The sequence below is a fragment of the Rutidosis leptorrhynchoides genome, chromosome 8 (assembly GCF_046630445.1).
Source record: "Rutidosis leptorrhynchoides isolate AG116_Rl617_1_P2 chromosome 8, CSIRO_AGI_Rlap_v1, whole genome shotgun sequence".
NCBI classification, from domain to species: Eukaryota; Viridiplantae; Streptophyta; class Magnoliopsida; order Asterales; family Asteraceae; genus Rutidosis; species Rutidosis leptorrhynchoides.
Window position 1 is genome coordinate 121,669,175 of NC_092340.1, and position 17,166 is coordinate 121,686,340.

General features: G+C 31.3%; 2 protein-coding genes across 3 annotated transcripts; both read right to left on the minus strand.

Annotated features, from left to right (window-relative positions):
- Positions 1 to 2,097: 2,097 nt before the first annotated feature.
- On the minus strand, positions 2,098 to 3,483 carry LOC139862197 (heavy metal-associated isoprenylated plant protein 21-like). The gene is made up of 3 exons (XM_071850756.1): positions 3,327 to 3,483; positions 3,154 to 3,229; positions 2,098 to 2,520 (listed from the first exon to the last, which is right to left on the minus strand). The coding sequence occupies exons 1-3, from the start codon at positions 3,408 to 3,410 to the stop codon at positions 2,228 to 2,230; spliced, it is 453 nt and encodes a 150-aa protein (XP_071706857.1). The 5' UTR covers positions 3,411 to 3,483; the 3' UTR covers positions 2,098 to 2,227.
- Positions 3,484 to 9,909: 6,426 nt separating this feature from the next.
- LOC139862396 (uncharacterized) lies at positions 9,910 to 14,554 on the minus strand. Of its 2 annotated transcripts, none has more exons than XM_071850994.1 (7): positions 14,260 to 14,554; positions 13,067 to 13,195; positions 12,916 to 12,973; positions 12,077 to 12,814; positions 11,840 to 11,983; positions 11,623 to 11,739; positions 9,910 to 10,659 (listed from the first exon to the last, which is right to left on the minus strand). In XM_071850994.1, the coding sequence occupies exons 1-7, from the start codon at positions 14,307 to 14,309 to the stop codon at positions 10,069 to 10,071; spliced, it is 1,827 nt and encodes a 608-aa protein (XP_071707095.1). In that variant the 5' UTR covers positions 14,310 to 14,554; the 3' UTR covers positions 9,910 to 10,068. The 2 variants fall into 2 exon arrangements, with proteins under 2 accessions (XP_071707095.1, XP_071707094.1); XM_071850993.1 differs by having other exon boundaries at positions 13,067 to 13,200.
- Positions 14,555 to 17,166: the final 2,612 nt, after the last annotated feature.

Below are 17,166 nucleotides of genomic sequence, written 5' to 3' on the forward strand. Positions count from 1 at the left end.
ATGGTAAAAAGTGTGTATGGATCAAAAACTGGTGTGTGAGTATCACCTCCCTTTCAATTTACTTATAAAAATATGTTTTGCTATGATGTGTTGCGTGACTTCAAATTTCATCGATGATAAACCCCTTTCGATTCACATGAGTTAGAGCTCCCGTCGAACATATGTCGGAATTTTAGAAGACCCAAAATTTTAAATAACATTTTTATATACTTGTTTTGACAGGTCCAGCTAACGCAAAAAGAACTTACATTAATTTTACACAAACTACTATGGTAAAAAGTGTGTATGGATCAAAAACTGGTGTGTGAGTATCACCTCCCTTTCAATACTTATAAAAATATGTTTTGCTATGATGTGTTGCGTGACTTCAAATTTCATCGATGATAAACCCCTTTCGATTCACATGAGTTAGAGCTCCCGTCGAACATATGTCGGAATTTTAGAAGACCCAAAATTTTAAATAACATTTTTATATACTTGTTTTGACAGGTCCAGCTAATGCAAAAAGAACTTACATTAATTTTACACAAACTACCATGAGTAAAAAGTCATTTGATTAAAAGATCTCTAAAACAATGATTACTTGCTTTGCTATTTATAATGAAAGGTCTATGTATTTAAGTATTTCAATATATATAACTCAATAAGAGATGACCCGTATGTTGTTGCAGGAAATGGTTTCGCTCAACAAATTTATAATTAGAATTTGTATATCGACAATGGGTACAAACATTTTATCAATGAAAGATTAAAAAGATACATGTGTACTATACTAGAGTAAAAAAAAAAAGTTTATACAAATAAATTTCATATAAAAAATTTAATGAAAAAATTGTAACAAAATTTTAATAAGGAGAAAAAGAAATCAAAACAAAATAATATGCTAGAAAGAATAGAAAAAAATAATAATATAGCATTGTTCTTTACCTTTTCAATTATCAATTTTAGTAAGGAAAAATCTTAATGACAACTCTTAGTCCTTAAGATTATCTTTAAGAATTAAATTAATGTAGTACATGGAGTAGCCAGGAATTCCAATTTAAATTAAGCTTACATGTATATTTAATACAACAAAAAGCAAAATTATATATAGAGTCAAAAAATCACATTTCTTCAACGAGCGTCCTTCAAAAGCGACTGAATTCTTGTACCTCCAAATCATCCACAAATGAGCCACCATAATGACGTATAACTTTTCTTTTTAATCCTTCGTCCCATGCCAGTCTTCTAGCCAATGTCCAGTCATTCCTGGAATGGAAATCGGGAACATGTTCATCTACCCATAAGCGAATATGTTACCATATCAATTTAATTGTTTGATATGATACTATTATCAATTTTTTAATAGAGTGCTTGTTCATATCATATGCAAATAAGTATCAAATTGATTTTGGAAATTAAAATCGGTTTTAACAAGATCAAAACCGAAGTCGAACTCAATTCATTTTGGTTTTCGGTTTTACTTGTGCCACCAACATGAAATTAAATTTGGCTTTATTTTACTTTTGGGTTAGTTCAGTTTAGGTCAGTATCATTTTCGTTTAAAATCGAACTCAATTCTAATTTGGTTTTCCGGAGTGTTACTTTGATACTTGTGGTACCACTAGACCAATAATCATCTAAATTATAGTTTAATAATTGATCACCAAACAGGGGTACATAATTCAAAGTTTCTAACTCATAGTATCGTTTTGAAGGCTGACTAAATTTTTTGCATAAATAAAGAATGGACCTTTTAAGTAAACTTTGGAAAAGAAAAATAGAATCTTGTCGCGTCGATGCTTTTTAGTCTCTTTTGCAAAAATAAAAGGTCACCCGAACTAAAGTTGGCTACACTTTTATTGGATTCTTTTGTGCGGTGCATCATATTAGATTTTGTGTTTGTGTACAATAAAAAATTACATTTCTACAAGCCTACCAATTATTGTAACAATGTGCGTCATGTCATTCAAACCATCGATAACTCAGTGGCTGGAGTTCATAATTACTCTTAAGAGGTTTCAGGTTCAAACCTTGATAACCTGAACTAGAAAAACCTTATATGTTTATCTGTTTTATTCGATTGAACGTTAGTAAATTTTTAAACTTTTAGCGGTCATCACATAAGTGGTGTTTTCATATATATTATATCGAATGGCAAACAACGCATAGTATCTAACGTACATCTCATAATATTACAACCAAAAGATAAAATAGATAACAAAGTTAATAATTAGCTATAGTGAGATTACATAATCGAACAAGCATTAGGATTATCGTCACTAAAGAGATGGGCCATCTGTTCATCGGTGGTATTATGGACGGAGACAGCCTGAACGACGTTCTTAACATGGCCCGCAGGAGCCCGTTTGTCATACGCTTGAGTCGCGTACGGATAACTCACCAAATTGTAGGGTATGTACGGCCAGAATTCAGCTCTTTTTCCTGTGCTTTTGACATTCTTTAGAACCTTGTTTGGATCAATATTTCCACTAACAGTTACCTTACTTTGCTTTCTGTTAACCTCCACAGTCTTCACTCCTAAATTATATCAGGATATGACAAAAAACAATAAAACAGTTTTAGAAATTCATACAAAATTTCAAGACTAATATGTTCTCCAGGTGCGGATCTACTATAGGCCCAGTGGTTGCACGGTACACTATTGAAATACGCGACGAGAATTTTTTTGGATTTTTAATTAATGACACCACTCGATAGTGTACATTTTTTTGAGTGACACCATTAAAATAAGACATCTTGAAGAAATTTTTTGAGGGTTGTAACCGGTGACACAAGTGACTACCAATTCTAGATCCGTCACTTAGTTCACCTCAAATTACATACATGACCGGTACTTAAAATGTGACGTTATGCTAAACATATAAGGTTTTCCATGTTAGGATACTCAGGGAGAACAATATTTTTACTATACGGCGTAAACATGTTATCTTGTGACTGTTTTTGACCCTTTACCTAGCCACACAAAATATAACGCTATGTGAAAAGATATCAGGACACCAACCTATAGGCTGTCTTGGGACTACTTGTAGTTATCAATACTGCCAAAATTTGGTTTTTTGGAGTTTTTTAAAATTAAATTTAGTCAAGATGTACTAAAGATATGTAATTAAATAGTGATTAGAGAGGGTTAATTAGTTGTAGAAAGGCTACCTTTCATGTATTTAACAGAATTCTTGACCCTTCTTTCACATCCATCACAGTCCATTTTGACTTTTATTTCAACAGTCTGGGAAACAAAAGCACAAGAGATAAGAAATTTTGGTAAAATGAGGAAGAAATTGTATGTGCTAAGAGAGAAGAAGAAAGATGAGTATGCATCATGCCTGCAATGGTTTTCTTCTATTTCTACTTGTGCTTCTGCTACTTGTGACGCTAAAGAAGTTTGATAGATATTCAAGTGCTCCCATTTTTGTTGTTACCAATTATTTGAAGTAACAAACAGTTGAGGGAGAGAGGGTGTGATCAAAAGATAGAGATGAATGGAGGTAGCTTTTGGTATAGATGGTATGCACTTGTAGTTTGTTTGGTATTTATAAAAGAGCAAGTAACTTTAAGTACAAGATAGATATCAAATATATTTACCTATGTGGTAATAACTTCCTTTCCTATTTACAGAGGCTTTAATAGTTGGAGGAGTAATTTCGAGTTTTAACCGTTTCTACACTCAGAAAATTTATGCTTCAATATTAGAATATGCGTCATATGAAACTTTTTTTTTTTTTTACAAATCTAAGTATGTAAACGGAGAAAGTTTTATGTGTTCAAGCTACCCGGAGGTATTTTTTACTCAGATGTCCGTGGCCTAACTGGAATATTTGTGACAGACCAGACCATTTTAGTTCTATAAAGTATATATGTGCTTGACTATTTTCTTTGTGTTTGTTTTCTTTATGGTTTAGGCATATAGCATCTAGAGTTTTGGGTTATTAAATTAGGGATTAAACCTGTATATTTTCAGAAATCCTCGAACGATTGACATTTAATACAAGGAGATGATCAATGTTGTCAAATATAAACAATGACTCAATGAGAAACAACGCTACATGACAAAAATGAAAAAAAAATAAAAATAAAAAAAATAGATTGCAAGATTAGTGTGTGCAGTGGCGGAAGCAGAAATTTTTTTCATCCGGTGCGGAAATTTTTTTAAAAGCGTAGCAACTTTTTTTGAGAAAAATAGAGAGGGTTTTGGGTAAAAAAACAAATCCACAGAGGCAAAATCGAAAAATTTAAATTTTGGCACTAAAACTTACAAATCCACCAGGGTCAGGTGCCCCGACTACATATTTTCGCCCCTGACTGTGTGAGGAAAGTATGATACGTCTTTTCTAATACTTCGTCAATTCACAAGTATAAATATATATGCGTAAATAATATATGAAGCATATATCAATATCCAGAGTATATAACATAACATGTGAGGTCCTTATCACTAATGGACATCCATCTAACTCGAGTACGATCAACAATCAAAGTCTTTTCGATTATCTTGTTTTCATTTGATGAAGTAGCTTTCATTTTATATAAAAACAACATATATACTAACATGTGAGGTCTACTCAATCATGGATTTACAATTTTGCCTAATTTAATTAATTTTAACATAAAGGTATAAACATGAAATCTCATTTTCATTCTGTAAAGACGATGGGTTGCACGAACAAATTTCAAAATAGATCTGGACCACAAGTTACAAGTGACGTTAAATCAATTGAGCATTCAAAAATGGCTTTTCTTTAAGTTTTTTAATGATAGAAAGTGTTGTTAAATGCTTTCTTTGTTGCTTTGATTTCCACTCATTGAATGTGGGTCATATGCCCTTTTGAATACTAATTACCAATATTACGCACCCACAAGAATAAGCTTCTATTGCTAGATTCTATCCATTTTTCTTACTTCAGTTGTTAACTATTACCAATAATGAATACCGGTCAATGAGAAGGAAAAAACAGTCTTGTCGTCAATATTCATAAGCAATGTTCTGGTAAGTATTTGATAATTAAAAATATGCTTACGCTATTGCACAATCCAATATGTTGTACTTGATTCGTAGACAAAATTGTGTCGCTCGGTCTAGCCAATTTAATTTCAGAACATTCAAAACCCGAGTAGAGCGAATTTTTTCTCGTACAAAACATCAACAATAATCAGTATTAATCAATAACACAATGAAATGTATATGTACAGAATCAAAACAGAGTATTTGGTTTATGTAAAAAGGCACAGTCCTTTTAATGATTCTTTTTTGGAGAATTAATTGTTTAAAAATGCAAGGTCTTCTTTTACTTCCTTACATAGTAAGATAGCGTACAAATTGGCACACATGGCATGGGGCTATATATACTTATTACTTGTACTTTTTGTTTAAAAAGTTAAATTCTCTACAAGATAAAAAAGGGAAACAAATTCAAACTCACATACCGTATTAATAATGATATCCATAGATTCTATCTATATCATTGTATATGCATAATTAATTACTAAACTAATACGAGAATATTAGTACAAGTATACTACCATATTAATAGACAATAAGATCCTTATACTAGTTTTATGTGCACGTGCGTTGCACGGTATTTGTATAAATTATTAGTCAGTAACGTTAGTATTGATATTTATCAACTGTATAATACAATTACAACAAAAACAATCATTTATTACTGATAACATTTATATCGAAAGCATTAGTATTGAATAATAACGCATAAATTATGAGCCCTTCTGTTGAAATCATTTTAACTTAATTGACAAATAATCGATAAAACACCAAACATGAACCTTAAAAAGTTGTTTAAAACTAATCGTTAAGAATAATATTTTACGTACATTTTTAATTGTATATGTTTTTTTTAGTACAAACTCACTACACTACGATATTGATCATTGAGCTCCCGATTATATATATATATATATATATATATATATATATATATATATATATATATATATATATATATATATATATATATATATATATATATATATATATATATAGTGGTAGGATCATGAGGAAGTAACCAATCGGAGGGAAACAGGGGGAAGCAAAGTTTTTTTTTTCGTTTTTTGAAAAAACTTTGTTCACGAACATTATATTGGATGAAAATATGAACATTTAATAAAGAAACTTTGTGATAAATATTTTTATTTTGGCGGAAAAACGCTCGAAGAAGTAATATATAACAATTATCGTGTTTTTCGAGCATATGTTGAAGTTTTAAATATTAGGGTTTAAATATTAGGGTTTATAGGGTTTAGATATTAGGGTTTAGAAATTTAGGGTTTAGGGTTTAGATTTAGGATTTAGATTTACGATTTAGATTGAATTTTTAACACGAACGGTTTAGAGTTTAGGGTTTAGGGTTTAAGGTTTGGTGTTTTGGGTTTATGGAATAAACCCAAAACATCAAGCCCTAAACTCTAAACCCTAAACCATAAATCCTAAACTCTAATTCGGGCTAAATTTTACTTCACAAAATATGAAAAAAAACGTTAACATTCTTCACGAACAATATTATCTTGAATGTTATTTTTGTCGATCATTTTCCCGCCAAAATAATAACATTCATCACGAAGTGTCTTTTCTAAATGTTCATATTTTCATCCAATCTATAATGTTCGTGAACAAAGTTTTTTCAAAAAACGAAAAAGAAAAAAAATTGCCTCCCCATGCTCCCCCGATTGGTTACTTCCCAATTGATCCTGCCTATATATATATATATATATATATATATATATATATATATATATATATATATATATATATATATATATATAGTGGTAGGATCAAGAGGAAAATAACTAATCGGGGGAAGCAAATTTTTTTTTCTTTTCGTTTTTTGAAAAAACTTTGTTCACGAACATTATAGATTGGATGAAAATATGAACATTTAATAAAGACACTTTGTGATAAATATTTTTATTTTGGCGGAAAAACGCTCGAAGAAGTAATATATAACAATTATCGTGTTTTTCGAGCGTATGTTGAGGTTTTAGATATTAGGGTTTATAGGGTTTAGATATTAGGGTTTAGAAATTAAGGGTTTAGGGTTTAGATTTAGAAATTAGATTGGGTTTTTAACACGAACGGTTTAGAGTTTAGAGTTTAGGGTTTAGAGTTTAGGGTTTGGTGTTTTGGGTTTATGGAATAAACCCAAAACACCAAACCCTAAACCCTAAACCCTAAACTCTAAATCGGGCTAAATTTTACTTCACAAAACATGAAGAAAAACACGTTAACATTCTTCACGAACAATATTATCTTGAATGTTATTTTTTTCGATCGTTTTCCCGCCAAAATAATAACATTCATCACGAAGTGTCTTTTTTAAATATTCATATTTTCATCCATTTTATAATGTTCGTGAACAAAGTTTTTTCAAAAAACGAAAAGAAAAAAAAATTTACTTCCCCCCGCTTCCCCCGATTGGTTACTTTCCCATTGATCCTGCCCATATATATATATATATATATATATATATATATATATATATATATATATATATATATATATATATATATTATCAATATTACTATTATATCAATGTATCGTTTATAATAATATTATTTATGACCATTTAAAACAATTTTATAATAATGATAATATAATATATAATAAATAATATTATTAATATAATTATAACATTTATAGTTAATATTATATTAATATATTATTATATGATAATATAATAATATAATATTTTAGGTAATGAAATCTATATATTAAATTAAACTAAAAATCTAATAATTTAATTAATATATGAAAATAAATGATAGACTGACACGTGACAAGAGTAAATGAGGAGTTGACACGTGACAGAAATTAACCAGAAGTTGACACGTATGATTATCATCAAGCACTTTATATAATGTATAGATAGATACTGCGTTATTTCTTCAATATAAATATGTGATATGTTTTATTTAACATTAATTAGCTACTAATACAATGAAAAATGGTCTGGGTGTACATGAAACAGTAGCATCATCGTTTATAGAGGCGGCAAGAATGGTCTGGATTTGTATAGTTCATAAATTTTGTGCAGATATAAAAACAGGTCATCTAATTTGTGTTAAATAAAATACCCCAAAGTTGAGGGTATTTACGCTTATATCATGGTGAATAGTAAAATCTCATGGGGATGAGTATATAAGTATAATATAATATAATATCCTTAAACAGTTATATAACTGAGAGTAATAATACATATAATAATCCGGATTATATAGTGAACAATTTATGCGGTTTAATAAAATTAATCATGTTGGAAGACTTTTGACCCGGCCGTTTGACCTTCTCCAGAATCTACTTCTACTCCATTATTATTTGAACTAAGTTTACTCCATATGGGCTGCAAGAGGAAAAAGAATATAACCCAAATCGACACACTTTAAAAAAATACGGGTCGAAACTGCCATCTATTATTAGTTTTCTTTAGTAGTACACACTAGTTAGTTACTAGGTAACCCTCGACCTAATCGTGGAATAGGCATAAATGATTAGTGGTTCACATAATTGAACACACTACAAATATACCAATTGATTTGTATGCCTACCAAAGGTATATCTTTTTATAAACACACCCCCTTGGACGTATTACTAACTTTTGCATCCACCTTTTTTGTCCATTTTTTGAGCGTTGTATCATCTTGACTTAAAACCACAACCACATTCAAAAGTTATAATGTAGCTGCCTAAAAATGATGCTGATATGAAGATGTGATACTACTTTTAGCTCTATTCCTTTCTTTGCATCAAAGTTTATGTTTTTTTTGTGGTTCTAACTTCAATTACTTAAATACCCTCAACTATTCTGTATAAACAAACTGCCCCCTAGACAAATTACTAGTCCCTAAAACTATGATGATGAGCTTCAAGTTGTCGTTCTTTTCGTTACATCTTTGCTAATTACTTCGTAAAAGTCAGGTAAATCTAATGGCAAATCCTTAATGATGAAAAGTATGCAAGTCTTGAAACCGTGGGGAATATTATTATTGTGGAGGGGACTAAAGGTTTTTTTTAGAAAGTGAAAAGCTCATAGATTCCATTGACAGAATCTATCTTTCTTTATACCCGATTTTGTCTGCTTATTCGATGCCTAACAAGAGACTTTGGATAGTGGAGATAGTCTGGATTTACGCACACACTTTGAACGTTTTATCCATGCCGTGTGGCTCGATTAAAGGACCACTAAATAACCCTTTTCATCATAGTCATCTTGAAAGCTTAACTATAGCCTATAGGGTACCAAATGCAGGATTTACTAGATGTATGAACCAACTTATCAGAATAAGAAAAAATATCTTCGAAGTTTTCGCATATAAGTAGCTCAATAAGACCATCATAGCATCAGAGTTAACATACCTTCAAAGTTGAGTAATTATGAATTTCTTGTATTTCTGATCTCATCCTTGTTCTTGAATCATATGAACTGGACAGAAACAAAATTCGATACTTAACTATAGGCTACCAAATGCAGGATTTACTTGATGTATGAACCAACCCACACACACACACACATACACACACACACACACACAAAAAACACCCAAATATGCAGTAAGCCAGTAATATAGACTATAGCATCAGAGTTAACATACCTTTAAAGTTGAGTAGTTCTGAAGTTCCTGTATTTCTGACCTCATCTTTGTACTTGAACCATATGAACCGGACTTCAAATTCAAGCAAAAAGATATACAGTTCAGCATTCAATTGTTTACGCAACTCAAGAGTGAAAAAGAAGACGAGTTTCACCTGTGCAGTCTCACAATCTCTTCGAAATATTGCGTGAAAACCATATGATGTTTTCACAATAAATAAATAAATAAAATAAATGACCAACAATTAACAAAAAAGGGCCAAATTTCTAGTAATTGCAACATTTAATAATTTATATTCAGATAACTTCATCAATCAGTATTTCCAACACTTATATATAATACTTCATTGTTTCAGATATGAAATCAAAATAAGAGAAAAGGGAAAACTAAAAAAGAAAACACAATCATAATCATAATCCTACTACATACATTTCCTAAACCAAAAAATATGATCTTGCTTGCAAATCTTTAAGATCTGACTCCAATTAAATCAGATGAGTTACATATACAAACTTCCAAATTCAGCTCCCCACACGCATTTAAATACCCGAACGGAACCAAAAGAAAATCCGAAGGAGGAATCCCGTCAACTCTGCCAGGTAAGCATTGTGTATAAGACTTTAATCTTAACGAGCTGCTTCCTCGTTCTGAAACGAGATGATATAAAAAATGCTCATTAGATGAACTTGGACCGATACAAGTAACCATAACAGTATGGCCTATGTTTTCAGTTCCTTTATTAAGTAAAAAAAGAAGCCCGTCTTCGTCTGATTGAAGTACAAGAAACGTTTCGTCCATGCCTAGTGATACTAGTATCGGGCAATTGTAATGAAACCGACGACCCAATTCCCAGTGTTTTGTCGTGAAGTGATCCGATAGGTGTTCGAAATGACCCGTGAAATTGCAGCTTGGAAGAGGGCATGGGGTTTGACTTTGGTCATATGTGATGTCCTCGTTGTGATCTATAATGTTTGAATAATCCAATGTGTTGCTGAACCCGTAACTTTCGATCTTAGTTGATAGATTAGTTTCGTCTTTGTAACCGATCATAAGGTTGCCCTGCATCAACACAAGATTTACTTACTCAATTGTACATTTAAATTCTAGAATACAACTTTCTTATGATGACTTAAGGGAAGGCAAAAAACATGAGGGTGGTAATGGGTCAAAATCGGTAATACATGTAGGGTCAAAACGGGCAATTGTGTACAGGTCAAAACATGTTCCCTTGACTTAAACCACTTTCTTTAACCAAGTTGTTTACATTCTCATATACTCCCTCCGTCCCAAAATTACTGTCCCCTTGCAAAATTCATTGGATTTATGATATAATGATGATTTGTCTATGTCACACTTCATTAAATCAAAAAAATTACCAGGTCTCACGCTCGGGGGCTTGATTACCCGAGGTTTTACCTTCTATGGGGAGCCAATGTGCTCCTTCATAGAAGGGTTTCCTCACTTACCCAAAAAAATAAAAAAAAATCTAATTAGGGTAACTGATAAAGAGTAAATAATAAAAACAGTTGGTGACTAAATTTAAGTTTCGTAAAAAATAGCAGCGTGGCTTTTAATTTCGATTTATAAAGAGCGTTGTATTTTTTGGTATGAATACTCATATCAATTTAATACTTGATATATAATATATATTTAACTTTTACATTTACAAATATAGAAAAAGAAATAATGAGAGCTTTATTGATTTTTAACGATATTTTGAGAAAAGGACAATTTTTTTGGGACAAACTGAAATAGTAAGAGTGACAGTTTTTTTTGGACGGGGGAGTATAATTTAGCATCTCAAATATGATAAATTTTCTTACAAAATAGAATTTCAAATAAAATGATTTAGAACAGTTTACGCGTTTATATGACACTTTAAGAGACATTCACCGTATTCCGTTTTAACCAAATCTATGTGGTATTTACCAGTTTGAGCTGTTAGCGATAAAAAAATATAACCCAGATCTATCCATTTATACGTAAATGGGTTAAAATTGTCATCACTGGACAAATAAATACCGGGTTTTCTTCATGTCGAGCCAGAACAATGCGATCAACGTCTCTTAATGGGAGCAGATCAACATTGGCCTTGTCACCTAACAAACTCAACCCAAGACCCCTCTCTTTGCAAACCACCTGCAAAACCATTAATTATAATATCCTTCTATATTTCTATTCACATTGCATAAAAAAATTAAAAAAAAAAAAATTAAAATTAAAAAATTAAAAAACTTACCTCTCCAGCTCCATAACCACCAAGTTCTTTCTCTTGTTTTTCTCTTTCGGAAATATGTTCCTCGGTCCACGTTGATAAACATGGAACAACAACCGGGCCAAGCTCACATGGCCCACCAATAGCAACACTCTCGTAATAGAATAACTGTTAATATTACCCATTAGAGAGCAAAAAAACCCAAATCGACTCGATCATAATCTCTACAATACAGAAAACATAAAGAAAAATCTCAATCACCTGAAGAAAAAGAAGGCAACCACCCACTGCACGTTGTTTCCCCTGGCGAAAACGAGATACCTCTCTAACTAATTTATCAAGTAAAAATTTAGCCCAATTGTATTCATGAACGGAGTCCATATCTGTCAGAAAGTGAAGAAACGAAGGGCTAACATCTAGCCTTGCTGTAGGGCACAAAAGTGTACCCAACACATACAAAAGAAACGCTCTTTTAAACTCGTCTCCTGCTTCTTGTTCCCCTAATTTCTCCTCCAAAAATCGCACCGAAATCCCTCGATTCGAAGCGTTATACTTTAACCTTAAATCGGCTACCAAATCATCGGGCCCAGAATTTACAACATCTTTTCCACTAGCTGATAATCCCATTACGAGTTCCACATCACGTGGGGACAACGGGATACGTTTACCACAAATCTCTAAACTACGTCTAATTGTGTTAAATCTTTCTAATAACCAAAGACATAAACTACGTCGCAAAGTTCTACATTTAAGATCAAGAAGGCTACCAAACCCGATGCTTTTTACAGCTTCTCGTTGTTCCGGATTAAACCGTTTTATCACATTCACTAAACGACCTGGTGAACACCTTGTGACTAAGTTGGCCTGTTTTCGTGGCTTTGGTTCACGCGCAGGAGTAGAACTTAAGTAATCATCCCATACTTCACGAGCACGTTTAGCGTATATTTCTTTCTCTTGAACAGTCATCACTTTCCAAGCATCCGAAGCTGCTTTTGTCGCCTAAAACATAATACAATTACTAATTTTTAATTTGAATGATATTTCTTGATAATCTTTAGGCCTGCAATAGATATAAATAAAGATAGGACTGGCAAGCTTACAGCTTTCAGACCGGAGGATTCAGGATGGGAAGCACTGTACTCCTTGATGAACTCGCGGCTAGAAAAAATCCAAACTTGATATTGTTAATACTCGTATTAAATTAAAATAATATTGTATCTAACTAACTACTAAACAATGTGTTTAAGATACCTAAAATGCACCCAAGAACAAGAGGGACGAGGGGTACCGCCTTGTTTCTTCTTCTTCTTCTTTCTACTACTCCCTTCAAGTTCATGACTTGTAACTTCTTTTCTCTTGCTCACCATCGAATCATCATCACTATGCTTTTAAATCATTAAAAAATAAAAAACAAAACAAAACAAAACAAAAAAAATAAAAAAAAAATCACCACTGTTAAATTAATTGGGATGTATAATATAATACAGAAGGTGAAAATTTGGGGCAAAACCACAAAATTCAACACTAATTTTACAAAAATACATTCAAAGTTTCAATCTTTTGATAAAATCTCACACCTTTAATCCTTAGTTGGAGAAGCATTTAGTTAATACAAATTCAATCCAAAGAAATCAAACATCAGACACCAAATTCTACACTAATTTTACAAAAAAAACATTCAAAGTTTAAATCTTTTGATAAAATCTCACACCTTTAACCCTAGTTTGGAGCTGCATTTAGTAAATACAAATTCAATCCAAAGAAATCAAACATCAGACACCAAATTCTACACTAATTTTACAAAAAAAAAACATTCAAAGTTTCAATCTTTTGATAAAATCTCACACCTTTAAAGCTTAGTTGGAGCAGCATTTAGTAAATACAAATTCAATCCAAAGAAATCAAACATCAGACACCAAATTCAACACTAATTATACAAAAACACATTCAAAGTTTCAATCTTTTGATAAAATCTCACACCTTTAACCCTAGTTTGGAGCTGCATTTAGTAAATACAAATTCAATGACAAACTCAAAAGAAATTAAACATCAGACACCAAATTCTACACTAATTTTACAAAAAAAAAAAAAAAAAAACATTCAAAGTTTCAATCTTTTGATAAAATCTCACACCTTTAACCCTTAGTTGGAGCAGCATTTAGTAAATACAAATTCAATCCAAAGAAATCAAACATCAGACACCAAATTCAACACTAATTATACAAAAACACATTCAAAGTTTCAATCTTTTGACAAAATCTCACACCTTTAACCCTAGTTTGGAGCTGCATTTAGTAAATACAAATTCAATGACAAACTCAAAAGAAATTAAACATCAGACACCAAATTCTACACTAATTTCACATTAAAATCATCTAATTGAGTCATCATCGTCATAATTCGATTAATGACAAATACGAAAAACCAAAATTAAAAATTGATACCATTGGAGAAATGTCAGTTCTGTCGAAATCAAGAGAGCTATCAGGAGCATCCATATTTCTAATTTGATGTAAGAGATATAGTTAGAATTGTGAAAAGGGGGAAAATTTAATTCATTCTTGTGTTTTCTAGGGTTAGGGTTTTTGATCAATTTAATTTAATTTAATTTAATTCAGTAGGTAAAAGGAAGTGATTTTGCCGAGGATGGGTCACAGACTCGGGGCATTTGATACCGCATTTAGGTTCTGCTTTCCGATCGGGTATTCGGGTGCATTTGCAACGGCCCACCGGCCTTATGACTTGTCTAAAACCTTTTTTTTTTTTTTTTTTCTACTTCTACGTATTTTTTGTTTTATACTCTCCTCCATTTCAAATTTGTTCTCTCAAAACAAAAAATACGTTAAAAAAAAAAATGATATGTTCACATGTATTTTTTATTAACTTTTCAGTCTGTCTTCTTACTTTTCACTTATAGTTTTATTCTACATTAATAAAGTATGGGCACAAAAAATTTTTATTACATTATTTTTTTATTTATGAAATTAAACAATTAATTTGAAATATCTCTAAATATAATAATGGACATATTACGAATGAAGTACTAATTTAATAACTGCGATTTTACGAGTCACCAAAAAAATATTGGAATATGACTATAATTAAATTGGAAGATTTTGCATGTCCTTTAAAACTAGGGCAAATTACATAAAAATGATGAATTATTTTCCCTGTTTTCCTATTCTAGATAATCTATTTCACTCGGATATAAAAAAAATGAGTCTTTTTTTTCATAAGTTAATAAAAGAGAGAGGTGTCGTTAACTTTTGTTAATTTTCTCAATTAACTGTAAACTTCGCATAACATGTCAAGTCCTTTATCGAACAACATTTACAACTCGCGATTTCGACGCACGTTTTTGACGCGCGATTCCTACATGTGTTTTCGACATGCGTTTTCGACGCGCTTTTTTTAGGAGTGTTTTTAACGCGCATTTACGACGCACGCTATTTTACCAGAGTTTTCGACCAGCGTCCTGGAGGCACGTTTTCAACTCGCGATTTCGAGACGCGTTTTCGAGGTGCTTTTTTCGGAGCGTTAAAAAAACCAGAATTGAGATGAGTGAGTAACAAAATCAATTCTCGGTCGCGTGATACAGTATCTTATCATTGGGTCTTTGCATATTTGCTTCGTGCTTACAATTAGGTGAAATTATTAAGCGTTTTTATGTGAAGCAAAATTATACTAAGATTCTAATATAGCACAATTTGTTAAACTCATGTTCATTTTTTATTTTCTTTTAAAGATACAATTTAAATTTTAGATTTTGAAGCATAAACTGATACTTGAAAAAAATCTATCCATTTGTTGTGGCATTGGTATGTGTTCTTTAGTTTTTAGGCTTATATATTCTGTTTTTTGGGGGAATTCAGTTGTTTTTAGCATGTTAGCATTTGTTAATTAAGTTTTTTGCTGTAAAAAATGTGTGTTCTACTGCATAAAACAACATTTCTTGCGCATGCTTGCCTTTCATAAAATGTAAGAAAGTTAACTGGTTTGTGTGTGAATGATCAAGGTCTGTGTGTAGTAATGTGGTGGCACCAAATGGGCAGATTTAACCTTTGTTCTATAGTGGTTTTAATCTAGAAAGGACTGATAGGTGCAGCAGTATATGAGTTTAATTTATATGGTCTTGGTGCTCTTTGTCATTAGATTGAGCGTGCGGTGTAGTCTTTTTGTGTATACAGTGACATTTGACCAATCTAAGGAGACGGGAATGAAGATGAGGTAATTAATCAATTTCAGTAGGAGTACTTTTAAAGGTCAACCTTTTGGCCTTTGACTAAAGACTTCACCATGGAGATGGTTTTCCTAATTGTGTTATATAAGTGGTCCCTTCCTTTAGGATTGTTACTGTTTTGTAATTTGTAATGAATCATGTATATCTTTTGTCAAATTATGAAGATATGCAAAGACATAATGAACTTTTTTGGCAGCTTGGTTAGACGCAAATGAACATACATGCACGATGAGGTAAATATTTTTCAATATGTATTCTATCAGTTGCTAATACGGAACAAAATAAGACACTAAATTTTGAACACCAAAATTTTCAATAGGTAAATATTTTTCAATATGTATTCTATCAGTTGTTTTTTTCTTCTCATAACTGTTGTTAAGGACAAGCAATTACCCTCACTTACTATGTTCAAGAAGGTGATATGTTGGGCATAACATACTAACGCAAAACTGATCTTTTATGTGTAACTAATTGTTTTGTGGGTGGTTATTTTGACCCATTTTCATTTCAATGGATCAATTGTGAAACTAATTACTGATTAGGGTAAATGGATAACACAAACTTAAACACATATTTTTTTTGTATGTGCAAGTTAGATAAAGCTGGTCATGGTTTCTCTATATAGCTCGATTCATAATTTTATCATCTTTTTTTCAGTTTTATTAGCTAAGTTATCTGTTTTTCTATAGACTTGTGATTGATTTTTTACAACTAACCTATATATTCTTTGTTAATATGTGTTTGTGTTTACACCTTCCTTTTTTGTTCACTCTAAATTATTTAAGTAAGTTTTTTAATTTGAATGATTCTATATGTGAAGGTGCAAAATGAATTGTTGGTTGAATGAGTGTCAAAATGGGTTAAAGAGAGGAGGTAAGGCATAATAATTAATACAGTATATGTGAAGTTGGAATAATGGATTATTGGCTGACTGATATATAACAAACAGTTTTTTTTTTTTTTTTTTGTCTACATGACCACTTTACTTATATAAGAAATGTCAACTTTAATATATCATTCAAAGATTATTTTTTTTAAATAGTAATTTTAATCAGAAAACTTGCAAAAATAGATTTTTTTTTTACGTAAATGGTAAAATCGAAGGTTGAAA